Source organism: Molothrus aeneus, chromosome 4 (genome assembly GCF_037042795.1).
Source record: "Molothrus aeneus isolate 106 chromosome 4, BPBGC_Maene_1.0, whole genome shotgun sequence".
Lineage (NCBI taxonomy): Eukaryota > Metazoa > Chordata > Aves > Passeriformes > Icteridae > Molothrus > Molothrus aeneus.
The window spans coordinates 62,074,869-62,102,677 of record NC_089649.1 but is presented as its reverse complement, the minus strand read 5'-3'; the positions used below and the strand labels follow the sequence as shown (position 1 = coordinate 62,102,677).

Below are 27,809 nucleotides of genomic sequence, written 5' to 3'. Positions count from 1 at the left end.
GATCCTGTTTTCTTGTTTATTCAAATGGATTAAAGAAAAAGAAAGAAAGGTCTGACAAAATATTATGTCAATGGTATCATTTAGCAAAAACCAACTCCTTATTTCATATGAAAGACCCAGTGGTTCAACCTGGGTGTATATAACCCCCTTGGAGAGACTGTAATATGACCTTAATCTGGATGACTGAATCTGACTCTTAGGTTTTGCCAAAAATCTGTACACTCATTTGTGAACACAACATCAAGCATTTAATGTCTCATGCATCAGTACAATAATGAGAAATGCCCTTTCCACTTGGCTGTCAGAAAACTTGTAAACTTCTGAGCAACAACACTAATATAACCAACCTCAAAATATGGCCAGAGACTTTGCTGTCATACAGAAGAAATTAATTCAGTCCAGTTCAGATTCCTGTACTGCACTTCTCAGCACAGCACCTGAGCATGCCTGCACCATAAAATGGCAATAAATCTACTGCAGTCACAGAAAGAGAGTTGGATCCCTGGAGAAAACCCTTCACAGTCTCCCTGTTCCACTTCTGTGCCATATGGCTCAACTCACAATACAATTTAATAAAGGCAAGAATATGTGATCCCTTTGAATCAGACTCTGCATCCAAAACTTTCCCTCTTGCAATAGGATATAATAGGATGAAAACAAATCTGCTTGAAAAAACTTTTGGAAAGAGCATGACAGCTCCCAATTTCTTTTTCTCCCCTTTAGCTTTTCCAGGCTTATTCCAGTGAAAGCACAGCATGCCTGGGCCAAGTCCAATGAAAAGGTGCTCTTGGAATCATGCCAAAACCCACTTTGTGGCAACCCAGGCACAAACCATACTGTTAAAAATACTGTGCTCCTAAGATGACTTTGCTTCTACCACTAACTAAGTAGCACTAGGAGACATTGAACATTAGCTTGACAGTGTTATATGGAGCCTTGGCTGTAATCAAAGTCTTTTATTTTTCAAAATTGCATTATTAAATGGCCATAATATCCTACAGGAGCTTTTGAAGCTTTAAACCCATTAGCCCAGCATATACTATCAATGGTAAATATATTACCTATCCTTCCAACAGACACAGAATGATGGGTTATTCTCATTTCAGTCATCCCAAGGGCCAAATCTTTACCTTGTTTTGTTCTGTTTCCCAGCTACAAAGAGCAAAACATGTCCTTTCAGTCTGGCTGACTTTCATCAGTGATTAAGGGGAGAAAGAGAAAACCTATCAAGTCTAAGGGACACACAGCACAAGCCAAAATGTTCCCTCCTCAGTGCTATGCTCAGGCTGGATGAGCACTCAGTGTCATGGCAGAGCAGCAGCAGTTTGCACAGCACTCTGTCCCAGGGAACTGCCAGAAGCTGAACAAGGCCAGGAATTCAAGGAGCACTGACAAAGAATCCCTTGCTTCTGGCAAGGTAGCAATTCCTGCTCTTGCAGGCAGTTTGGTGCAGAAAACCACTATCTTCCCAAAGGAGAGATAAGATTGAACAAGAGTGCAGAAGGCAGCTTGCTCTTAAAGAGGCCAGAGAAGGAGGGAGTTGCTGCCCCAGCAGAACATGAGCAAAGAGGGATTTCTGTCTTTTTGCAATTTCTTTCTGTGATTTCTGTCTTCCAGCTCACATGTGCCAATGCTCTCCAATTTTATTTTTGCAGCTTTGAGTGTCACCCAACTATGAGCAATCTTTCTGGGGAAAAATAAAAGTATGGAAACTGTTATTTAACATGTAGAATACACAAAATGGAATCTCACAGAAATAATTTTCCAGCTGGCCTTGTTCTCCCATTCATGTGATAGTTTTCATATTCTTCTGGAATTCTGTGTATTCGAGCTGCCAGAATACAGATGCTGGCCACTGTAACAGAACAAACTAACGCAGCACCCATGACTGACCTGCACAAAACACATCCTGTGATAGACACAAAGTTACTTTGAAAAATCCATCTAATATTAGAGAGATTCAAAACATTGTTTCTCCTGCAATGTTTAATTTTCCACTAGTTTCCTTGCGTTCATTTCCTTATTTATTGCAGAAAACTGGATCCTGCATAGTTAGGAAAAATTACATCTTTTCCTTTTCATTTATCCCACACAGCACAGACATTCAAGCTGGTGATTCAGCAGAAAGAAGGTCAATGTACTAATGGAATCAATAAACTTAAGTGTGATGAAGTGACTGCCACTTCAATTACTGTATAAACCGTAAATCATTTTCAAATGCAAGAAATGTCCTTCTATCAATAAACTATCTGTTTAAGCAATTGTTTAAAAATCAAAGTGTGATCTTGTAAACATTTTGGAACTCAGTTACATTGTACATCTCACTCATAACTTCTGCCTATTCCTCATTGCTTATTCCTTATTGACTTAGATTCAGTACAGAGTAGAGACTAACTGAAGGAGTATTTACAATTAGAAATTGTGGCAATGGTCTCCTGCTCCTGACTTCTTTTCTCTACTCCTTAGTCATAACTGGATGCTGTGACATTTCTCCCAAGAAAACTGGGAGCACAGAGTGAAACCTGTGCCCACTGCAAGCCACTGGTGCTGTCCAGACACAAAGAGTTCCATCTTTACACAAGCTGCCATCACTTCCAGAAACTTTAAAGGCTGATCTCATGTGTGCTGATACAGACCAATGGCTAAATATTCCTGTTAAGCTCTACATGCTGCATGGCCCTGTATGACATGTCTCTCACTCAGGAAGCAAAGTCACAGGCTTTTTTTCTCACCCTGGAAATTTAAAATATGGTCCCTGGTGAAAGGAAGTCTTGTCTGCCCAAGTTAACAAAATACCATAGCATGACCTGCTCTTATGAAACGTATCACCCACTCACTGTCTCTCTCTCAAAGCCTGAAGGATGCTCACTGGCACAGAAAAGGAAGAGCAAGAAAATCCAGAGAGACTATTAGTGATTAAGTACTGTATATCCAGTGGCATGAGGATGCACAACAACCCTTAGATGCACCAGAAGCTTTTCATCCTGCAGCCCAGGACAGACAGGAGTTCTTACAGAGATAACCACTGGCAGCACTAATTATGTAGCCTGAAGCGGAACATATGTGGGATCACAAACTACTGAAGCATAGATTATTAGACAAGTGGAGCCAATATTCTCTCTGTAAACTTTTTCTAAAGATCTGCTACACTTCTGCAGGCAAAATAATGGGCATCGACTCTGCTTTTGGTGAACTCCACTTTCCACATTATAGAACTTCAAAACTCTGTCAAATTTGGGATTCCTGTGCACTTTGTGCCACAGAAATACATCATAAGAAACTGCTTTTTCCCTGAAGTTTTGGGAGAGATTAAAAGCATTAAAATAAAAATGAAATGTAGATTATTCAAATCAAGAGAGAGACTGATTTCAGGGTTCAAAAATCCAACCTGGCTGTAGTAGAGCCAAAGTGGGAAACTGAGTCTGAAGACAACAGTATCACTACTCCCAATCACAAAACTCCCACAACTCTAAATACACCCACCACCCATTCAACATGAGCCCACACTCCTTCTCAGAGTTAAACTTCCTGGCTCCCAAGAGAGGCAGCAGACTTTAAATTGCAATAGCAACTCCCACTGGCCCAATCTCCTTTGCTCCTTGTTTCCAGGTCCCAAATTATTTTCAGAGCCTCTGTTGGGTATGTACAAATTTCACCTTTGTTTCTTGTACAACAAGAACACCATGAGCTCCAAAAAGTTCCTGACTGCATTAAAAAACAGTCCAAGCAGTAAAAATGTCAAATCCAGAGCAATCTTTAATATTCAGTGAAACTACCTAATGCCAAATCTTTTACAATGTCTTTTGAAGATCCCAGACCTCTTGCTTCTGGGATGCTAAGCCTTCCTTTAGCACTCTGACTTTATTCTGTCCTTAGCTAATGAAATCTTGGACCCTACCAGAGGTAATTCTCATATTACAACTCAAACTGCTTCTTCACAACACAGGTCCCCCAGGACAGCATACACAACTGCTGATAAAGCTGCACTGACCTCTGAAAAAATATTTGGGAAACACACAGTTCCATGCCTTCAGAATTTCAGTTTCCTCACAATTCATGGCAAGCCCTGTAGTTTTCAGACATCTCATACCTAAACTGATGCCAGTAGCAGCCTGTGAAACCTCCTCAGCTTCCAGTGTAGAACATGCAAGACAGAGAGGCATTTTGCTACCATGAACTGCACCAGAAACTTCACCTAATGTTGTGTGAAGCTCCCACAGCACTCCTGTGTGCAGAGCAGACACACTCTGCTCACTGGTGTCCCATTTTTCACTGGTTATTCTTCAATAGACTTTCCTCAACAACTTCTTTGCCCGGTCAGTAGCAATAGCTTGGTAGAAGCAACAGAAATGCTGCTTCTTTGTTCTCTTCAGCTAGCTATGCACTTCTATTTATCTGAAAAATCAGTTTAATTCTTACAGATGTAAAGCTTAATATTCTGTAGGTTTTTTTTCTTCTGTTCTCTGAATGTCTCTTCAAGAAATTCTGCAGTTCTGAGGGTTCAGCCAACGTTTGGTTTTACTTTAATTCTGTGTCTGGTCTTGGTAACACTTAATTCATATTGCTCTCAGAAGATGTTTTGAATTCATCAGCAGAAAGGGAATTTTCCAATCATCAGTGTTATCAAATCACATTTGTCACTTTTCCTTGTAAACACCCAGAAGGAATTTACTTCACTCAATAAATTCCAGCTATCTGCCTAGGAAGATGCAGGGACACTTAAAAGCTGTGCAGTAATAATAATAAAAGTGAGAATCCTGCCTCTGAACTCCTATGTTTAATGCATTAACATCTGCTGAATATTATTACCTGCTTTACCGTGGCATCTATATGCCCTACTGCAAAACCAAAATCTAAGGGACATACAAGGTACTGTTTGAGAAGCACAGATTTCACATTGGCCACATGGGAAAAGTGACAGACAAAAGGGAACATTCAACCAAAGCAACAGAGGTCATTTGTAAACATTTCAATGATTTTCTGTGAAGAAAATAAAGCAGAGGTTAACCTACAAAGTAATTCAAGTGAGACATAAATAAGTATATCTACATGCACACAGAGCTTCTAATTTTAACAGAACTTGTTTTTACTGGTGTAAATTGCTTATACAAAATTTACCAATAAATGTCTGTAATCCAGAAATGTATTATGATGCTCATGTAGGTTGAAAAATTAAGGGTGTAGAGGGAGATAGAAAGAAAATTCCAGCAGTGCCAGAAGACTAAATAGAAGAAATAAAGAAAAAAAGAAAAAAAAAAAGATTACAGGAGACCAGGAGACTGCCGAGCAGTAAAAGTGAAGTGAGGTAGAGGTGAAAGGAGATGTGGGAGCACATATGCTGTGTGCCCATATGCCAGAAGGGAAGAACACCCAGGCAACAGCATGCAAAGTCCAATGACAACATGCAAGACTTGAAGTAAATGCACTAATTCAAAGCACAGTTTGCCATGAGAAGTAAGAGCCACAGAAATACAAAAATTCCCATTTTTCTAAAAGATTCATTTCTTTATACATTATTTTAGTCAGCAAGGAAAAAGAATTAAATTTGTGGAGTTTACCAATAAAATGAACCTACCTAGAAGACCACAGTTGGAAGAGTGTGTTCCTGCCAGAGCATCACAGGACTAATGCTGATTAATGGGAAAGAGCCTGGAAGAGCACTGTAAAAATGATGAGCAGTCCAGAAAAGCAGCACCAAGCAAGCAACAAGGAAAGGATGAAAAAGCTGAGGGTATTAAATCTAAAGAACACAATACATAGGAGAAGTCTAATAAAGGCTTTCAGAGATATTAAAGCCTGATGAAAACAGACAGGAAATAAACTTTTCTCCATATGGAGTGGATAAGGAAAGAAGTAAACTGAAGCAAAGCAGATTTAAATCAGACATTAAAGAAAATAGTTTAACTCAGCAGTCCAGGTTCTTGTTATCACAATAAATTCTCTCCAATTCAGTTCTCCACAAACAACGACAGTGAAACCAGCTGGGAGTGTTTGTATAAGTCTGGAAGTACTCTGTAGCAGCTTAAGGCAGCCCTGCTACCCAGACAAACAGGTAGCAAACTGTACATCAAGGAATCTGTTTCACAACACACTGATTCAGCAGTGAAGCTACTCTCCCAACATTCCTGTTTCCATACTGCTTTGGCCACATTTTCTCTGCCCCTTGTCTGTGTCAGATCTATCTCAGGTGTGTCAGCACAGTGGCTGCAGAGCTGCACCAAGCATCAGCACACTTAAAAATAACCTTGGGCTTGGAGGGTTTAAGAGGGCTAGAACCAGGGAAAATGCAAACTCAACATACTGCAAAGCATTTAAACTCACCAACAGACAGGTGAACCTCAGCTACTCACATAAATGGGACTTGCATGCCATGCTTAACACTCAGGAACTGCTTACATCCGAGATCTAGAGTGCAAGCTCTCACCGCACAGGGATTATACACCCACCAGAAACCCACATCTTCTCTGATAGCTTTGCACCACCATGCTCACAGGGCTGTTTCATGCCCTACACAACTCTCCTGAGAACAAATAACTGGCTCTTCAGTAATGAAAGTTGAATGCTACAATGACATATTCTAAAATTAAAATATCAACATGACTTTCTCCTAGAAACTCCCAAGGAAATGGTTGCACTTACTCTATTTTGCAGTAAATTTCAAAGAAAGTATCTTTTGAAACTAAACATATTATGGCCATTAGCAATGCTAATGAAATCCTCATTAAATAAATACATCTACCACAGAACATAAATTAAAATCCCTTTCAAAAATAAAAGCTGTCAAGACAATTATTGAAGTTTATGAAGGCTATAGCTATAGGCAGAAGGTTGGCTAGCATTATCTAAATATTTAACCTCATTGCTAAAGTACAATGGTCAATGTTGTACAACACATGTAGACCCCTGAGGCCTTCCAGAATAGAGTTACAGTGATTACAAATCAGGTAGGTTAAATTTGTTGTCTAAATAGCTCAGCAGTTGACCCTGAAAGTAACTAAATAGGAAGGCCCAGTTAATATTAAAGACACACAGATTATGTTACTAATACAGCTCTAGAAGTGGAACAGGAACAAAAAGCATTGCCCCAAATTGCAATGATAGATTGAAAGATTCAGGAACCAAAACAAGGTCCAACTATGATGAGTTACAAGCTCACTCTCCTAGACCACTGATATCCCTCATTACAACTTGAAGACCTCATGTGGCAATTATTTTATCTCAAATAAAACTTCTGCAGCACTTCACTGATTTGTAATTCTTCTCTGGGAGAAGAAGTCATATTCTTCCACCAACAGTTTAAATACTAATTATTTCTTTGCTGAACCCTGCAGTGAAACTCATCTCTAGAAGGGGCCATGTGAAAGCACTTCCAATATTTCTGCTGCCCAAAGAGCAATACTCTTCATTCGCTTCAGTGATTTTCTACCCAACAGGTACAAGAGTGAAGTAATGAGCATTATAAAACTTAATACAGTGCCATATATATTTTATGACTCTGTAGATCCAGATCAGAGAACATCCAGATTGTTTTTACAGAACTAATGCCAGATACATTTCAAATTATTATGTATGCAATGATTCTAATAAATTTATAACTCTTACCAAACTAAAATTTAAAAAAACATATAGCTGAGAAAAATAATTTTAAAACATACCAAACATTCCTTAAGGAAGTTAAAATTTCCCAAGAATTTTAATAATAGATGTTATTATGAGAGAAAACAATATATATCAAAATCAAAAGTGGCATAATAAGAAGGATTTTTCACTAATGCAAGTATAAGACATTAAAAATACATGAAAATGAAAAACCTTTCACAATGCTCTACTGTTTGTACAGTACAGCATTTAAAAAGCAATACCAGGGAGGATGTAAAGCCACATAAAAGCTCTGGACAAGGGACTGTAAAATGAGATTCCCTCATATCAGACTAACATCAGAAAAATAACTTCCCTGTGTAGATTGCCACTATTTCTCTTCTGTTTACCTATGGTAACATGATAAATTTCCAAAATATCCAACAATTTAATGATCTTTGATGTTGCCCTTATGACCAAAAGACGGAACAAGACTTCCATATTTGACATTTAGATATGGAAAGACTCAAGTTACCTGCTCAAGTTTGAACAGAAAGCCTCTGGCAGCCCTGCAAACCAAAACTGCTCCTGAAGCCCAAGAGATTCAAAAACAACTGGACCCTCCTTGTTTGCCATTTCTGCAGGAACACATCAAGGTGCAACCAGGCAGTCCTCTGTAGAGAAACCACAACTCACCTCAAATCTGGTTTTGAGACAGAAACTACAGAGACAGAGGCTTACACTGTTGACAATCTGAGCAAAAATCTCCTACTTTAGGACCTTACTGAGGAGAAAGATTGGCTGTGCATCAGCTCTGGGCATAATAGTTTGAAAAAAGAGCCCAATGTCCAAATATCTTGATTAGAAAGCTGTTTAAAGTTTGTTCAACACTGTTCATATCCATCAAACACTTCATTTTTTCTTTATTCAATTCATCTTCCTCAACAGGAAGTTACAGCCAGGTGTAATCACAGAGAATTAGCTCAGCATTGGCCAAGTACAGCAAGAAAGTTCATAGGAGCACAGTTCTCTTGACAATAGCATCACAGTTAAAGGCAACATGAGTGGACAGGCTTCCCCAGCTCAGGATTGCCCATCCTAGCCTCACTTAGAGCATATACTATGTTTTACTTACATCAATCTGTGTTTTCAAAGAACAGCAGCTCAAACTTTAAATCTACAAACTATATAGGCAGAGTAAGTGTTTAACATAAAACATGTTTCTGTGTGAAAAGAAAATTGAGAATATACAGACTTGGAAAGCACAAATTTCAACAGATTTTTCATACCTAGTGTGTGCTGGTTTTGGCTGGTGTAATTTTCTTCACAGTGGCTGGTATGTGGCTGGGTTTTGGACTTGTGCTGAACACAAGGTTGATAACATGGAGATGTTTTTGTTATTGCTGAGCAGAGCTTACACAGACCCAAACCCTTTTCTGCTTTTTCACCCTCCACTCTGACAGGGAAGTTGGAGGTGAATGGGAGACTGGGAGGAGACACAGCCAGGACAGGTGACCCAAACTGACAAATGGGATAATGCAGACCATGTGACACCATGCTCAGTATATAAAGTGAGGCGAAGAAGGAGGGTTGGGTTGGAGATTTGGAGTGGTGGCATTTGTCTTCACAAGTCACTGTTACCGTGGTAGGTCTGGCTGTCCCGGAGGTGGCTGAACACCTGCCTGTACATGGGAAGCAGGGTATTAATTTTTTGTTTTTCTTTGTTTGTGTGTGTGGCTCTTGATTTCCCTATCAAGCTGTGCTTATCTTCAACCCACCAGTTTTCCAGCTTTTACCCTTCCAGTTCTCCCCCAGTCCCACTGGTAGGTGAGTGAGTGAGGGCTGTGTGGGGGCTGGTTGCCAGCTGAGGTGAAACCATGACAGTCCTTTTTGTTGCCAACTAAGGCTGTTGTGGTTTAGGACTGGTATTCTCCACTTTAGTACTCCTTTAAAACCATGTGCCCCTCCCCTCTCCAAATGGAGGCAGGCATTGAGGTAAGAACAATTTGCTGGAAATAGCAATGATAAAAAAAAAAAATTAAAAATGATATTTTAAAGCAACAATATTAATAACAATAGGTATAAGAAAATAAATTATTCACACAGAAAAACTCTCAATACTAGACAATATCCCTCTACTATGGATAGTATATCCCATCTAATAGATGGATCCCTCTACTGTGTTTCTTGAGCAGAAGGAATCTCTTCTCCCCAGAAGGGATTCCCCTTTCTCCCACCCCAGCAATGACGAGAGGTGGTATAGAATAACCTCTGTGTCCTACCGTGCCCCCTCCTGGATACGGCAAAACAAAACCTGTCCTGGCTGGAACCAGGACACACAGAAAGTAGTTTCATACAAGAGCTGAAGTCCAGTTTAGAATGAGCACAAACTCTTCAGGAAGAGGGCCAGCATACAGTCTGCTAGTGCTGTTACACGTTGCTTTTCTGACCCATGTTTGACAGAATCAGCCTTGCATGCTGCCACCACCCTGAAGAATGACTAGGCCTGTCTAAGACAACATTTCATAACTAAATCCAGAAACACCTCACCTAAAGAGCAAATGTGTGATTCAGTTATTTTTTGCTTGGACAAACAATTTTTCCACCTAGTCTATACCTACAGAACAGGAAATCTGCTGTTTCCACAGAAAAAGCTGCAGCCTTCCACTCTCACCAGAATATCTCCTTCATGTTTAAGAAACCCAATCAGCATTCTCAAAGGCTCTGATTTCAGTGCAAGTTGTACATCTTAATTTTATTTAAAATGTCTTCTGGAAACTACTGAACGTCCTCTCCTCCAGTTTCTCACAGTATGTGTCAGGGATACACAGGAGGGGCCCAGGAATACATTGCAATATCAAATATTATATATGGTTGGGTTTAGTTGTGTTAACACAGCACAGCCATCCCAGCTGAATTTGCCTTGAAGATAAAGTATAAGCAGCACTGCTTAGTATGCTTCACAGTTGCCTCTAACAAGGTTTGAATGAAGGACAGAACAAATACAAACAAAATTATCTTACTTCCTATTGCACTTAAATTTTGACAGACTGGAAACTCTCCAAATTCTCCCAGTATTTTGTGGTTAAAATAGGAAAATCCAGTCTGCTACAAATGGAGAACAGTCCAATTAAACATATTTATTACTGAAAAATTGTCATCTCTGGAGCTGCCTTGAAGCATGATGCATCATCAAATTTGCCTGCTAAGGAAGCATCACGTATATAATGACCGAAGTTTGTGACATTAGCAAAGACCCTTCAAGAATGAAAAGTGATACAAATTACTGCAAGCTTTGCTTTCCAAACTTCTGATTGTTCCTGAATATGACACAAATGAAATCAATCTAAACTTACTCATTTTTCCAACAGCTGTTAAGATCTCTCAAAGAGTCAGTCCTTGGGGACAATTTATCACATCACAAAATGATGACTTTTGCACCACGACATGCTGACATTATACTATCCTATTGTCACTATTTGTGACAAACACAGCCCTACAACAACCTTTTGTTAACCTCTCTGATACCATGGACAAATATTTGACCATGTAGTGCAAATAGAATCAATGACACCTTTGGGACCAAAGTAGAGCAAGTCTGTTCCCTTGTGTAAGCCAATATCAGCCTATTTGCTCCTAATTTTATGGTACCAGAAATGCCACAAGTGCCACACGCTGTGATCCTGCAATACCTCAGACCAAGGACAGCCTGACATGCAAGGAGTTAGTTCATTGCAGTAGTCAAGCTAAATGAAGCAGTAACAGAACTCTATAGTCAACATCTTTAAGTGGTAATAGGGAAGGATGAACCCAAATTAGCCTTCTAATTATTTTCTCTTTAACTTGACTATTTAGGCAATTACCTAAGTTACACAGTATAATGCCCTGAAAATTTTTAGTACTGAACAGGCTTGGTTTGCTGCACCACTGTTCCTTCAACAAAAAAAAAAAGTGAAGGAAGAAAACCCTTTTTTTCCCCCCATGTAGATATAATAATGATGCCTACTTTTGTGTCATTCCTCAGAATTACTAGCATGTGATTCAGAAACTACAAAAAATTACAAATAGAATTGGTGCTGCTTTTGTTGTCAGGATGAGCCTCATGCTGTTAGCAAAGAGAGATGAGAGCCACCTAATGCTTTGGGGGCTTAAATAGCTGTTAACTAACAGAGTGACCACTATGGTTGCAGTATTAGCCCAAGGATCTGACCCAAAACACTGAAGCTGCTGTGGCCTGGCAGAGCCTTTGGGCTCAGTGACACCAGATGGAGAAGCCCTGCTCTCACAGCTCAGTGAGTGCAGCACAGAGCTCAGGACAATGAAACTCCACTACAGGGAGCCTTCTGCTGCAGGGAAGTGATGAGGACTCAGGTCTCGTTTCTCTCTGCTGAATCGATTGCCTGAGCAAGGAGATTGATGCAGAAATCAATTCACTGATGCCAGCTGGTTTCCCTCTATCTGCACTGGTAGTAAGTTGATTGGGATATTAGTTTCCTTCAGCTGATGTGTCTTCCATATGTAACATGCTGACCCTGGTGATGCTGAACACACAGCAGCTAGAAAATTTAAATTAACCAATCCATAGAAAGGAAGGTAGGGGAATAAGAGAGAATAAGACAAAGAAAAACAAAAACCAGCAACCCTCATCTCATGTTAAGAGGCTTGTTTCTTCTAGATAACTGCAATAATATAGAATTTTAGAGAAAATAAAATGAAGAGGAAGAACATAAGAAAGAACAGTGTGGAATTCAACAATTAAAATATAATTCTTTGGTTATTACTTGTTTCTGTTTACTTTTGTCCATTTTGTAAGCTCTTGCACCTCTTTCTTCCCATTACTGTTAGCATTCCATTACCTGTAAGACAAATTAATGCCAAGGATCCTTCCATAATGGATGAAATTTAAGTCAATGAAGTGGTGATGCTTCATTCATAGCTGAGAAATACAATCACAGCCTGAGTTCCCAGAGAGTCTATAGATAAACCACTATAATTGAATGTTTTTACTGATGACCTTCAAAACAATTTTTAAAATTGAAAGAGAGCACTAGTAATCTCTATTTAAAAATGATGAGCTATTTGTAAATAATAATGAGCAAAATTTTCAAAATTCACCTTCAGCACTTCTTAAAATCTAAGAAACTTGATCATGCCTGTTTAATAAAACTTTTAAGCAACTTAAGAGAAAAGGATTGATTTCCATTTCAAAAGAATCACCAATTTTTATTGAACAAAAACCTAGCTTAACTGTGTCATGCAAACTTGGAACAAACAAGCAGAATTTCTTGTATGTATCAAAACAACTTTATTATACAGCACACCAGAAGATCAGCTGTTTTAAAGTCAAATGCTGAGACATCAAAGGCATATTTTCATACATGGAAAGGGTGAGACACTTGAATACTCTCAGGTAAGCTTCCATAAATTAAAAATGAGACTCACTTGTTGATAAGAACATACAAAGTATTGGTTATTTACCAAAGGAATAATGGCTTGAATTTAAAATTAATCCTGGCTTAGATGAAGTTGTCCATTTAATGAACATTTATTCAACTTCAAATAACCAAGGAAAACATTTGGGATATTTTGTGCTTTTTGCATATGACAGCACCATCATCCACACATCTAAAAGGATGCTTTAATAAATTCCATAGAAACAAAAAGACATCTAAAACTGCTTTTGCCATGCATCTTTCCTTCCAAAAACAACACTCACTCAAGACAAGTAACACTCATTAAAGTACCTAAATTGGTGAGAAATTTACAATAGAAAAAAACACATCATTTGTAAATTGTGTGGATAGATCTACTTGTTACTTCATATAATTTTCTGACTTCAAATACTATTTAAATCAATAAGAATTGATAAATGGTTTTAAAATTCTAAAATGTAGAGACAAATCCACAAAATCTAAATTACTCAGAAAATATACCCCGAAATTTTTACTCATTTATCTTTAAGGAAAGGATAATAGAAATCCAGTACTAGCAAGTACATGAGTTCATCTTCCCTCTCATTTCATGTTTACAAACAAGGTGCTTCTTGCACCTGAGAAGCTTTTACAGTTACCCCTGAGCCACAAAGTGCTGTTGGCCAGAAAAGCTGTCTGGTGAAGGATCACAAAATTTTCATCTGAGTCTGATGCTCTTCCCTAAATATCCACAGGTCTAGCTGAGTACAGACATTCCCATGTTCTTCTTAGAAGTCATTCCCATAAGACAGTATCAATTTCATGTTAGATAAAAGCACTCTAAATCTGTTCATCTTCTTTCAGTCCATGAACCTCAGTGACTACACAGCAAGTGCACTTGCATCAGAGAAATAAGCTATGCCAGAAACCAAGACCTTACATGTTTTTGCTTTTTACTCTCGTGTTTTGAGGGCTCCGATAAAGTGACACCTTGGATATATGAGATTCAAAGTTGCCTCCTGTGACAGCTTCAAACTCATTTGCTGTCTCTGCTTTCCTCAGATTGTGTTTGTTTCCAAAAGAAGCTTCATTCATTTAAATTCCTGCAATAAGTAACAGCTTGTAAATATTTAATTTCATTTAAAGGAAAAAGAATTCATTGCCTATCAGCTGCAAAAAATAATAATGAGGCATACTTGGCAAAGTCCCACCTCAGAATGACATCACCCAAGTATGAGAATGACATGCACTAGTATTTGAACTTAACCCAGACAATAAAATCCACAGCAACTGACATTTCAGAAGCTGTGTTTTGCTCACAATACCTCTTTTATATATTAAATCTAACACTGAATAGATTATGATTATTTTTCAATTACACCTGGATGATCAAGCAAGTCATTTCAAATTCTTATTAGATGGCATGTGCAGATCACAGAACTGGAAATGGAATTTTGAGTATTTCATTTCTAATTATGATTATTTAAACTCACCTGGAAGCTTAACACAGAAGCAGTATACTTGATAGTATGTCCCCAATCCAAAACTAACCCTAGGTAAGTTTAAGGGATGTCTTCACAGCTTTCAGTTTGGGGCATTAGGTGAAATATAACACTCCTGGGCCAGTTTCAAGTAAGATGATGTATTTTGGGGACAGTTGTTTTTTAAATATCTGCTATTGCTATGCTCAAGAGCTACAGGTCCTGCCATGAACACAAGATTTCCTTAAGCAATGCCATGGAGTGTGTCCAATTCTACACACAACATGTGACCAAGTGTGAACATCTACTTTCATGGGAATGACAACTCCCAAACTGATGGCATGTCAGTGTCATAACTAACCATGGCTTTCAAGATCTTCTTTTTCAGATGGAATGGGGAAGGTGATGCTATTCAAGCCCTCAAGGGTGAGAAAGGTGATTTAATACTGAGAAGGAAATGAAGGGAGACTAACAAAGGAGACACACAGAGACAAAGGAAGGAGGAATGAGACATACAAAAAAAAGCAGACGAGGAAGTAACAGAAACAATGGACAGCTGCAGAACTTGCCTGAAGGGGAGCAAAGTTTCTGACTCACTGATAGTGACTGTGACAATCAGGTTCACTTAATAAATACAAGTCTGTTTAGTGGCTACAAAACATAAAAGCTTGCCTATTTTGTGCAAACCATCCACATACAACAGACTGTGGATCAAAGACTATGGACTCTTTATATTATTCCCTGGCACAGAGTGTATGACTAAATGTGAATTTCAGTGCTCTCATCTCAATGGGCTCAACTTCTGAGCTATGGACCCCTGTGAAACATCACACTGGGCTGAGCTCTGCTCCCTCAGGGAAGCCTTGATGTACTTCACAAAGTACAGCAATGCAATAACCAGACTTGCTGGCAGTTTCTGCAAACGAGATAAAAATTACATCCTTCTGTAGCTTTACATTCCCATCTTTAGGAACAGTCTCTTCACAGTTAGGAACATGAGAGCCAAGATGCAATCCCTGCCAATAGATGGACATTGATTCAAACAGGAAGTAGAGGCACTTCTTTTCATGCAGCTCCAGTGTTCATAAAGCATCTCTTGCCTCAGAAACACACACAAAAGCACCCTGAACATTTCTGTGTGCTTGCAGACTGATCAAACTAAACCAAGTCCACCCACTGATGAAGAAACTTGTCTTTTATTCAATTCTTATGTTGTAGCAGTTCATGTCAGTTTAAGAAGTGCCTTTCTGCAGTTAACTAAACCACAAAAAAACCAATTTATATTGATAATTTACCAGCTAACAACTCAGTTCTCACATGGATTATATATGGTTGTCTGATATCAGTCATCTCCCTATCAAGGATTTTTAAATCAAGGAATGGAACAGAGGGCACAACGTGCTTATATAATAAATTTTAAAAATTCTCTCTTAGGGTTTTCCAGGAGCAATGAGATTATTAAAAGGCTCAAAGCCTTCTAAATAAAGCCCACTTTATAAAAAACCATCTGGTTTAAAGCAGTTGGAAGAGGAGGAAGAAAGGAAGGAAGGAAAAGAAGATCTTGTTAGTAGCCCTCAGTGCTCTGCCCAGTAGCCCTTGAGAGAGGCTGCAGGAAGATGAACATGTGTATTTCATTATGAACTGAAAACATGTTCACTGAGCTACAATTTTTAAGCAAAGGTGCCTGATTCAGCCTACATGCAGGGAATGTGTTCCTTCTGCATCTTACTTCACAGAAGCTGACAGGAACCAACAAGTTAATCAGTGAATCAGAAAGTGGGTTTCACAGAGCTACAAAAATGCCGTGCAGCTGACATGCAACACATTTCTTTGCCTCTCTTCTTTAAACTGGTTTTATACAGTGTTAAATAATAGTATCTGTGACCTGAGAGAAATTTAGTACATTGATAGTGGGCTGCTTGCTCAAAGAACATGGACACTTTTGTTCTATCCACACATCCTCTTCCCTCTTGCATGTGGTCAGCAGCACCTTGGTGGATGGCACATACAAGAGAGGAAAGAAGAAACTCTGGATTCTTTCATATGTGTTTTGCCTATCAGGCTGGGAAACTACAAAAAGAAGAGGATCAGATCTCAGCTGACACCACCAGTACTGGCCTCCCTCACCCAGGGAGAAAGAAAGGCTCAGAACCACTAATAGTAACAGCTTCCCAATTTTCTACCCCAAGCACCAATACAGTTCAGGGCAACCAGAGAGTTCACTGTCAGTCCCCTGTAATCTGTCACTGGTGCTCAGGACATAGCTCTCAGCATAAATGTTTTGCATACTTTCTGTTCAGCTTGTGCTTCTCACTCAGGGCAAAGAACATGTTTCAAGACTGCTCTCAAGGCAGATGAGCCCTTTCCACATACTAGCCATTTTGTGGTTGGGTAACAGGCAGGGAAACACAGGAAACCACTGATTAAGAGCCAAATAAATTAGCAAAATAAGAAATGGCCTTTTACATCAAAAGCTGCAACTTTGATGAAGTTCTACAGCCTATGAGGAGGCATCTGTATTGGGGAGAAGAAAGCTTTTTCTATGCTCTAAGCTCATAAAATACAGCAGTACTGAAGATTCCAAAGCCCTATGCCCAGCAATTCAATGAGTGCAGGTTACAAGAGTGAAATGAGAGGCCAGAAGGAGTGAAGTTCAGTTAGCACATGTGCAGAACAGTGTAAGGCAGCCACATCTAATGTGAACCCGCAGTACTCTCAACAGGGCCCCACAAAGTGCTCAGAAAGAGCACAGAGGGATCCCTCCCAAAAGCAGCTGGGAACTTACAAATAGAAATTTACTGATTCCATCCTGCCATGGAGTAGGATACAGGGGTTTCTTTAGTTAAGAATCATCCAGATTAGACCCTGTAAGTAGAAACACACAAATGCATAGCAGATCCTGAGAATCTGATTTTGACTTCCTTTTCCACTGGGAAAATGGCTGCAGGTTTGAGGTGAGGTGGGCACAAGAGCATCAGTCTTTCTATGACATCCAACTGCTCTAGCATCACCAGCCAGGTCTGTGGGAATCTCCAGGCATTTGCTGCCACAAATCTCCCCAGAATTCACCTCATGAGCTCTGTACCAGGCTGTTAGAGCACTGCATATGTGCATGACATCCATTTGGATCCCCATTGACTGGTGGTGGTAACTGAAGTAAAGATCTCTGCACCAAGAAAGAAATCCACTAATCCACCTGCTCCTGGCCCATGCTGCTTTTGTTTGGTTTATTTCTGGTTTTCTATCTCATCCATGGAGCCCTTCAAAAGCCATGCATAAACAGAGCTGCCCATACACAAGGGGCTCACCAGTTCCCTCAGGGTTATACTCTTATCTCTACCTATGTTAACACCGGTGCCTCCTTGGGCTGAACACCCAAAACAATTGCTGGGAGCATAAAACAAGAGCTGAGAGAAGTGTATTCTGCTCTCCATAAATGGCAAGACTTAATGAGTGCTGCTGCAGATTTAGATGTGTCAGACTTTACAAACAAATCCTCTGAAAAGACCAAGTTACAAAGTATCTTTCTGCTAGCAAACACAGGAAAAATACCTTATTGTACCCCTGGAGGATTTTAGGGCAACCTACTACAATTGTGTTTTCAATGAAGAAACAACAATTTCTTCAGAATCAGTCGCATTTACCACTGTGAAACAGTGCTGAAAGCTCAAAGAGTGATTCCAACATCCTCCTCTCAGCCTCCAGCTCCATTCCCTTGGGCACCTGTCTTGCAGTGACAATTGTTGGTGGAGGAAAGCATAGGAATGCATTAATCATAAACAGGCTCTTCTTCACCACCTGAGAAAAGCAGCATTTCTCCACCATAGCTCAGTTAGGGAGGCCAAGCTGCACATTGGTAAAATTTACAGGTGCAACAGCTCGATTCTCAATCATCATCATCATCATCATTATTTATTTGTGTTACACAGCACATAAATGTTACCAACTCAGAGCAGAACCCCAGGACACATCTTGCTCACACACATGCAGGGGGAAGATTGCTCTTCCCCTGGGCACTTGCAGTCCAGGGACCAGACCACAGACAGTTATTGTGATTAAAAAAAAGTGTTTTCACAGAGTGTAGCTTGCCATCTGCTAAAACTTAACACACTGGCCAGTAAACATGGGCCTACTGCTCTACAGGAGTAAGGACACATCACAGGGGTTGGTGCTCCCAAGTACAATGCTGCAACACTTATGCAGCTTTACTGCACCTCCAGTGACAAAGAAACAAAGTTCATAAAGTGAATGAGGAAAAAAAAAATCTACTTTATCTACTAGAATAAATTTTTACTAATGTTACTGCACAGAAACCACAAAATCCAGCTTTTTTTGCTAATGAACAAATTAAGTTTCTATGACTTCCCTTAAAAAAGAAAAAAAACCCAACTATTTGCTGTTCTGTGATTTTCTTTCTAGGAAAACAGATAATCATAATGATAATTAGAAGGATGCCAGAAATTACCAATAATCTCTGTGTGCAAGTACATTTCTAAAAATGTGCCAGTCAGACACACAATAGGTACTATTATATCTAGATACTGTCCTATCCAGATGGTGCAATTAAAGAGCTAGAAAAAGTGAGCTACAAAAGAAAACTTAAAAGGTAAAAAAAATATTATTCAGAGAAATAATTATTAGTTTACAAGAGAAGAAAAAGTACAAACACTGAGAAAGAAACATAGTTGTTTGATTAAACTGCTAAACAAAGGCAGAAAAATCATATTAAATACAGGTTAAGTTTCACTGATACTGTTTTTAGTCACATAATCTTAAGCTGTTCTATGATCTTGAAGTGCCAGAGTCTAGGCATTTAAATTAAACTGGACTACACATTAAAAGGAGTCCTGATCAAAACAAACATCAGAACAAGCAGACAAGTTTGCATGACTTGTGAGAATCTTTTCTTCTCTAATTCCTGGGCTGTACTGTCAAAGGAACAAAGAAATCACAGATGTGATAGTCCTGCCTCTTTTAGGTGATAACCATTACTTTAATATCAAAGTGCAAAGCTAATTTTTAGGCAAAAGCCATCCCAAGAAATGGAGAAGTAACATTATTCTCACCTTGCAGGTGAGAAACTGCAAAATCACCCATGAAAGGCAAGTGGTATTTCAGAAGATACTGGTGAAGTAACTGGCAAAAGTTCTTTGGCACTACTGTTCAGCTTCTTCAATTTAATCCAACAGCTGTTGGAACCTCATGCTCTGTCTCTGGCCAAGCCTTAAATTTCCCCCAGGCATCAGCTGCACCTCAGTTCTTGCTTAGAGCTCACAGAAGTGGTGACAGGGCTGTGCAGAGCATCACCAGCTCTGCCAGGGCTCTCAGTCCTGCAAGGCAGCAGCACCTCAGCGTCTCTGCTCTTCCCACAACAGCCTCACCCAGGGCTGATGATCCCCAGCAGAATTCATAAGCCCAGCACTTCTCAACTCATCACACTAAAGTCAGCAAGTCCAGCATATGTACGCAGCTTTCTCAGGCATGTCTGTCAACATTGTCAGGGATCAATCCAGAGACCTTCCCCATCTCCTTCCCACTGCAGAAGTCCAAGCTTAGACTTAATGGCTGAAACACAGAATCACAGAATGGTTTGGTTTGGAAGGGACCATAAAGTTCATCTAGTTTCAGCCCCCCTGCCATAGGCAGGAAACCTTCCCCTAGACCAGGTATCTCAAAGCCCCATCCATCCAGGCCTTGGACAGCTCCAGGAATGGGGCACCCACAGCTTCTCCAGGCAACTTTTCCCAGTGTCTCACACCCTTGCAGTGGAGAATTTTCTCCTTCCTAAAGAAGTAAAGCACAGCAAAGGATCCCACACGTTATTTCTTTAGAAGTGGTTTTGTCATTGGTGATTTGTTAGAGTTTGAAATTATTATTATTGGAACAGGGGGTTGGGATGGGAATGTTTGGTAAGGAATGTGAGACTTTGAGAATAAAAATTCTGAAGATGTTGCAGGTTATCAAGTTTCATTCTGAGCTACAGCAAGAAGTCAAATACTGCAGAATAGTTTCAACCTATACTTTCTGCTTTTGCATAAATGAAGTTGAGTTTTCAGAACAACAGAAGGATCCCACCTGATTGTACTGCCCATTCTCTCTCCTTTATGTGAACAACCTTTGGTCTTAACTGACACAAACATAAAACATTATATTTGGACAGGCAAAAGACTTGGCATAAAAGCTTCTGCAACCTGGGCAGTTTCATGTTTTAAATTCATAAGGTGGTCCATACCTTACAGAGCTTTCCATTTTAGCAGAACAATTACTGTTTTTATGAAAAGCTCATAATTTCCCCCTTCCATTCTTTAAAAAAGGATCTTCTACTCTATTGAATTTTAATAAAGTCCAAAGAGATGTCCTCAATTCTTTCTCCAAAGATGTATATCAGTAGATTTCTAAGACCATCAGCTTGGGAAGAATGGATTATGTTCCCACAGGGATATGTGAACTGCTATCCCCAGCCTAAACCCATCCCTTATGATTGTTTTGTTTATCATGCACGTGTAATGCATCAGCAGTATCAGAGGGAGGATTTCAATCTGGTCTCTCTCTAGAGTGTACATTGCCAAATTTCCCTCTTAGATTTAAACTGAGCCTGTCCCAGTGTCAGCACAGTAGTTTTGCTATAATAGTTTGTTCCTAAGCAAGTCAGGTAATGCCAGTCAAACCACCAAACCAGGTAAAACCAGGTATGGCTGCAGGTTCATGGAGGAGGACTTGGAAGCATGTTTAAAATACACATTTACTAATTAAATTTTATATCAATTTTAAGTGTCTGCTTAGGGGATGAGAAGAGGTGCTATCTCTCCTTTAGCAGCTGGAATTTACTGAAGTGTGGATAGAGCTCAGCAGGCAGCAATATGACTTAGAGCCAGATGTAAGGCTGGTAGAGAGGGAAAACAGAGGCTGGTAGAAGCAAATAGATGAAGTAAGCCAGAAACTTTATACCAATAAAAAAGAAAAAGGAAAAAGAAATTTTAAACTCCTGAGTTACTTCAATCAGATTAAAATCATTCTGCTTTCCATGTGGGATTCTGCTGTTCCATTCAAATATGATTATTGGGTTTGGTTTCTGTTTGTTTTTATAATCACACTCTCATCTCAAGGAATTTTAAGAAAAACCTTCCCTATGGGAAATCTACTTTTCACTTTGCAATATATCTGCCATTTATCAAAGGTCTGAGCTGTCAGGATTTTTGACCTCATGCTCCCTTTAGTTTCATAAAATGTAGTCTGACTACTCTGCAGAAACACCACCCAAACCTTACCAGAAATGGACTTTAGCCCATGTTTGCACAGATAACTACATTTACCATTACAGGTACTGCAACAGTAGTGTTGAACTCAATGCTTTTTATAGTTTTCCTCACAACTGATGGCAACCGAACAAAACAGAAACCAAGTAAATAAAACATCTGCCAGAAGAATACATGTAGTCATCACTAGCCTCTACAAACCATAATGGTGAAACTGTATCAAAAAGAGAAAGTTTCTAAATTGAACAAAGTATCTGTATATCAAGTATAAACAAGTCTGTATCTGCTAAAGTTTTTGTGTGTAGCAGTATCTGTAGACATGCAATAAATCTTTCTTTTTGGTAAGCCACTGCTTTTAGGACTCAAAAAATGTATGTGCATATTTATATTTATTTTCCAAAACAAACATGTTTATGGGGGATCATGACCTCAAGTTACTGCACAAATAAGCACCTGCATGGACTTAATATTTTGACAACAAACAAAAAAATTAAATACTGGCACCATGAAACTGCAGACTTAGAAGAAGCTGGCCAAAGTCCTGCTCACACTACTTTAGCAGTCTGCACACAGCACAAAGAGCAGCCCCTGAATCAAAATCAATTGTGAATACAAGTCTCATTCTCCCCCTATTTCTGCTTTGGCTTTGATTTTTTTTTTTTTTTAAATTGGCTAGTATGAATGCAGAACGGGAATTCTTCAGGAGGGTCAAAAAGAATATAGTTTTGCAAACAAAGTTGCTTATCTAGCACCAAAAAAAAGAGCTCCTGGGATGACTAAGGTCTCTTCAAAGGAAAAGTAGGATTTTTAAAAGCTGTCATGAATTGAGTATTTTTCCCCCAAATCAGAAAGGCTCGCATATTTTTAGTAAATCTGGGCACATGCATATTTAGCTTAACACACCAAGGGCTATTCTTTTAGCATGCCACCTGTATATATTCCAATTCTCAGTGTTATTTATCATTACATGGATGGCAATTACTCGCCCTTCCCACAGTAAAAGAGTGTTGCACCACGCACCTGCCATGTCTTCAGTTTATGATATTTTAAGACTGGCAGGAAAATTAGTTCCACTTGCATGAGCCTTTGTCTGAAAGTAAGACCACACAACAGCTTTCTGTGGGCAGAGGGGACAGAGAGCAGAAATACTAATTGCAGGAATTCACTAACCAGATACATTCTTGCTGTGACAAGTACAGGCTTTGCAAGACCTACATCACCAGTGATGGTTTTGGCCATACATCCCACTGCAAAGAAAGGCTGGGGACGTGCTTCTTGTTCATAGGATTTGTAAATAATTATTAGACTACAAAATAAAGTAATGAGGACACAAAGCCAGAAGCAATTTGCCTATCTCCCAGTACAGCTCTCTCTTGACAAAACAAGGAATTGTACCCTGATCTTCCCAGTGATTCAAGCCCACTTCACAATCCATGCAACCACATCCTCTGCTTTGCCATCAAAGCCACCATTTCTCTAACTCACCAAACTAACAGCATTACAAGAGGATAATAAGTCAATATCAGACTTCTACAGTACAGAGAAGAGGGAAGAGAGAGGATCAATTTAATTTATAGCCACCCTAGCTTATCTCATGACATCTCATGCAACCAAAAATCTCACAGCCCTACAACTGCAGCACAGGATGATTTACACAATGGAAATTATTTTTTTAAAACTCCATCTGCACATCAACCTAACCTCTGCCCCTCTCACATTTATGTATTTGCCCTTGATCCACACACAAGTACTCCATGGCAGCACTTTCAATGAGCTGTTCATGCAGGTGAACATCCCTGAGGGATGCAGCTGCCCCCTCTGCTTTTATAGTTATTTATCTCTTCATCATGGAGCTCAAAGGAATAATCCTATTGCATATTTCTTCTTCATTTATTTTACTAGGTGATGTGTTTAAGAGGATATGTGATCATCTGGAGCTCATCACTGTCAAATTTTCAGCCACAGCTGTAAAGGGTAAAGAAACCAGTTTAGCTCCTTGGTTTACAAAGTGCTGAGTACCTCCAATGAGGTGCCAAATGTGTGTGGTGACACTTTCAGATTGCTGAGTGCCTCCTGAGGTTAGCAGGGCCTGATCCAAAACCCCACTGCAGGAATGACAACCCTTTCCTTGGCTGCAATGTTCCTGGGACAGAACAGAGCTTTGAGACTCAAGCCTGTGCTTCCAAGACAAGGAAAAACTTGCCACAGATTTAAGAACATAGAATAAGGTGGCAGGTTTGAGAAGCACTGGATCATCGTGTTCCTACCTGCAAACAACCCAGAGTAATATAAATAAATTCATACATATCTACTCAAAGAAATAGACATTCAAAACTTCTTTAAATATGTTTGGGATCAGGTGCTTATTTTCAATTGTTTGAATATAACATACAGACATGCAGCAAAATTCTCTCCAATCCTCTGGAGGCCATCCTGTTTCCTCTGAGCTTAATGTATTTCTTCCACTCCTTAAAAAAAATAATAATAAAGAAAAAAATATTCTATGAACTCTCTTTACAAATCATTTTTCTCTGGAAACCTTTGTTAAAATCAGCCCTTCTTCTGCAAGCATGCAATAAAACAAAGCTAACTAACATGAAAAGAAGCTGAAAAAATGCTGACAGTCATATTGTAAAACATCCAGTGCAAAGACTGGCTGCTTTCATTTGGGTTAAGGCAGCAAAGTCCCTCATTAACAGGTCACTTGTTCAAATACTATCTTGCTTGACAGTAATCAGCTGATGGCAGGCAGAGTAAGCACCATACTTTGTGAGGAACTTTGCAAAAGTATTTTTATTGAATGTATAAATAATGTACAGAACGTTTGCAGGCATTTGTGATGAGTGTGTCCTTCTGCAATATTGAATTAGTAGATATTAACTAAGCAAACAAAAAAAGAGCTAAGTTGCAGCAAAGACTGTAACCACTTTCATTTCTTTTGACAGTTGCCATTTATCTTTGCTTTTGAAGAGACTATGTGGTAGTATTCTAGTAAGGGAGCTGTAGCATACTGTGAAAAAATAATAACATTTTAGCAATACAAGCCCTCACTGCAGCATCTGTTATTAAATCTTTGCAGAGAGGCGAGGCGAGACCGCTAGTCATAACTGTGGATTAGCAAGGTTCTACTATATTCATTTTAGAGTGCAGAATGCTTTGCATGAAAGCTGTTACTTGCCTTCTATGTCAAAAAATGAACTTATGCCAACTTTTTAATACTGAATTCTTCAAGGAAGCTGTCCTAACAGCCTGCAAGCACTGTCCACAAAAAAATAGCAGCCGTCTAATAGCAGAGAAATGGAGGAAGGACAAAATCAGAATAGCTGATGCTGCTGATTTGCAACACTTTCTTTTCACAGAAAATGACCATCATCTTACACTTCCTTCCTGAGCAAACCAAAAACTGCCTTTGAAAGTGTCAAGCTTTATGATGCTGACTTCAACTCTGACACCCGATTATACAAGAGCATTAACATAAGCGCTCAGCATGCTCCAGGGAATCACTGCATCCTCATCAGTGGAGCCTTAGCAGCTCCACATCCTGGCTGACTCCCTAGCAAAACAGGCAAAAACCCGAGACTTCAGGTCCTAGAGAAAGGATGATAATTCACATACTTATGGGAAGTATAACACACACACTCTGAACTGAGCCAAGTTTAATTAAACTTTATACTAAATTCACAAAGTTCAAGCAGAGTCAGAGCTTAGCTGAATGTAGTTAAAACGCTCAGGAGTTTTCCAGAAACACGAAAATCCTCCAGGAGAAAGTTCATCTTAAGCTTTCATAACGATATTTTCCTGACTATGAAGTTACACAGACAGTGCAAGGTGCTATGTAATATTTACCCATGACGCCCACTGTTATGATATAACGTTTCAGCGAAGAATAAATTAGAAGCAGCAAATCCCTGAAACCACCCGTGCGAATACACAACCATTAATGGATTAATACATAAAGAATTGAACACTAGCTGAAACTGAAAATTAGTTTAAAAAATCTTAGTGGCACCCACCTTTATTGTTTGTCTTTAAAGCAGACAAACAATAAAGGCAAGACACATTGCTTTAACCGTGAAAAGTTGTGAACACTGATGCTCTAATGCAGTATCACTGGTCCCAGCGCAAGGTTTTTATGCACCGATGTGGCTGTAAAAGCCCCCTCGGAGAGCGGCTGCTATTCCGGACCTTTGCGGGACTTCCCTACGCACCTGCGGCGCCGTCCTGCTCTCTCACTCCTGCTGCTCACATCACCTCAAGCCCAGAGCTACGTTTTATTTCATTTCCCGTTTGTTTCGGGTTTTTCTTTCCCCGGCGCTTGAGGAGGCAGAGCGCGGCGTGGGGGAGATTACATGGGGATAACTGAATCGCGGTGAATCGATTAAGCCTCGACAATTTAATCTGGGACTTCTTGCGGAGCTGGAGGAGATAATCCCCGCACCGCAGTTCGTCCGTGCCTCTCCTATACCCGGATACCCTGGCACAGACCCGGGGGCACGCCGGCCGCACACGGACACCGCCTCGCCGGTCCGGAGCTAAGCCGCCCTCCTCCTCCTCCTCCTCCTCCTCCTCCTCCTGCTCCTGCTCCTCCTCGCAGCGCGGCGCACACCGCGCACCCGGCGCCTCTGCAAGATGCGCGCTCGCAAACTTTCCAAACTTTCTGGGGAAGTGGCGAGGGGTTCGCGGGGTCGGCCCGACCACGGCGGCGCTTCGCCTCCCGGCGGCACCTCACCGTCCGCAGCGCCCCGAGCGCTGCCCGCGGGGACTCCCCCGCCCCGGGCCGGCCAGCGGGAGGCGGGAGCAGCGCGCTCCGGCCGCACCGAGCGCAGGTTGCTCTCCGCAAGTTGGAAGAGCAAAGCAACGGCAAGGGCAGGGACCCCAAAGCCCGCCCGCGCTGCCCCTCGTACTCACGCTGCTGTTCTCGCCCGTCCAGTGCACCATCGCCTGGTTGTGAGACGCGTCCCCTTTCAGCACGAAGGAGGTGCTGATGAGGGAGACCTGCTCCCGGCCGGCCGCCAAGGATGCTCTCCTGGAGCGGCTGCTCCCCGCCGCCGCCCCGCCGCTCCACCGCGGCTCCGGCGGGCTGCGCGCCCCGCGGGTCAGGGCTACGGGGCGCGGGCGGCCGCAGGGCTCCGCGCAGCGCGGGGCGGCGGCGGCGCCCAGCACCGGCAGCAGCAGCAGCAGCAGCAGCGGCGGCGGTGGCAGCCGGGCAGCCCCGCGCGGAGCGGCAGCGGCGGACACGCGTGGCCCGCCGTGCGCCATGGTGGCTCTCCGGCGTGGTAGTGACAGGCGGGGAGGTGGCGGGGAGGGAGGGAGACACCGCGGCGGAGGGCGGGGGCGGGGGAGGGCTGTAACTGGAGCGGGGCTCAGCGGCAGCGCCGTGCGCGGGGCTGCGCGCCCAGCCGGGGCGGCGCCGCCATCTGCTGGTCCGCGCCGAAACGCCGGGCGGGCGCCGGCGCTCACGGACACGGGCACTCGCGGCCCGCGGGAGCCGCGGCGGGGACAGCTCTCCCCCGCCACTTGTGAACTTTCACCGAAAGCTCCAGGGAGACGCTTCCCAGAGCGCCCCAGCAAGATTCGCGCAGACGCTCGGCGCGGGTGCGCTGCAGCCCGAGGGGCGCGGAGGGCGAGCACCCACCGCTGCCTCTCTGGACACGAGGGACGGCCTTGGCTTGGCCGTCCGTCCCAGGAGGCCGCAGTGAACGGTCAGAAGAGGTCTGTGTCAGAAGCTGAGAGCTGAGGAGCAAATGAAGCCCGTGCAAAAATACGATTTCTGTCATTAAGACAAGCGCTTCCGTGGGGAAAAGGATCTGTTCATTCTTCTGCCCCTCAGCTCATAGGTGGCACCAGGCTCATCACCTGCATCGTCCAGAGCCAATTGCTAATCCGGTGTTGCCCACTGTGGGGACATGAGCCTTGTAATTTGGGATTGATCCATGGCAGCCCCAAGAAAGGCTCTCCGGGCATGGGTACAGCCAGGAGGGACCATGACTGGACCTGTGCAGGGTGGCATCACTCAACTGACAGGTGAAGTGGTGGAAGAAGATTCGGCCACCACAGTTTGAGTGCTCTTGCTGCTTCACTGC

The 27,809-nt window shown here is 41.3% G+C and overlaps 1 protein-coding gene across 3 annotated transcripts in view; it reads right to left on the bottom strand.

The window, feature by feature from the left end:
- The window catches only part of SORCS2 (sortilin related VPS10 domain containing receptor 2), a 537,400-nt gene extending 510,415 nt beyond the window's left edge, over window positions 1-26,985 (bottom strand). For all 3 annotated transcript variants that reach the window (XM_066548660.1, XM_066548659.1, XM_066548661.1), the window contains exon 1: window positions 26,635-26,985. In XM_066548660.1, coding sequence (XP_066404757.1) covers window positions 26,635-26,985 — 351 coding nt within the window. The remainder of the gene's footprint in view (window positions 1-26,634) is intronic.
- Window positions 26,986-27,809: the final 824 nt, after the last annotated feature.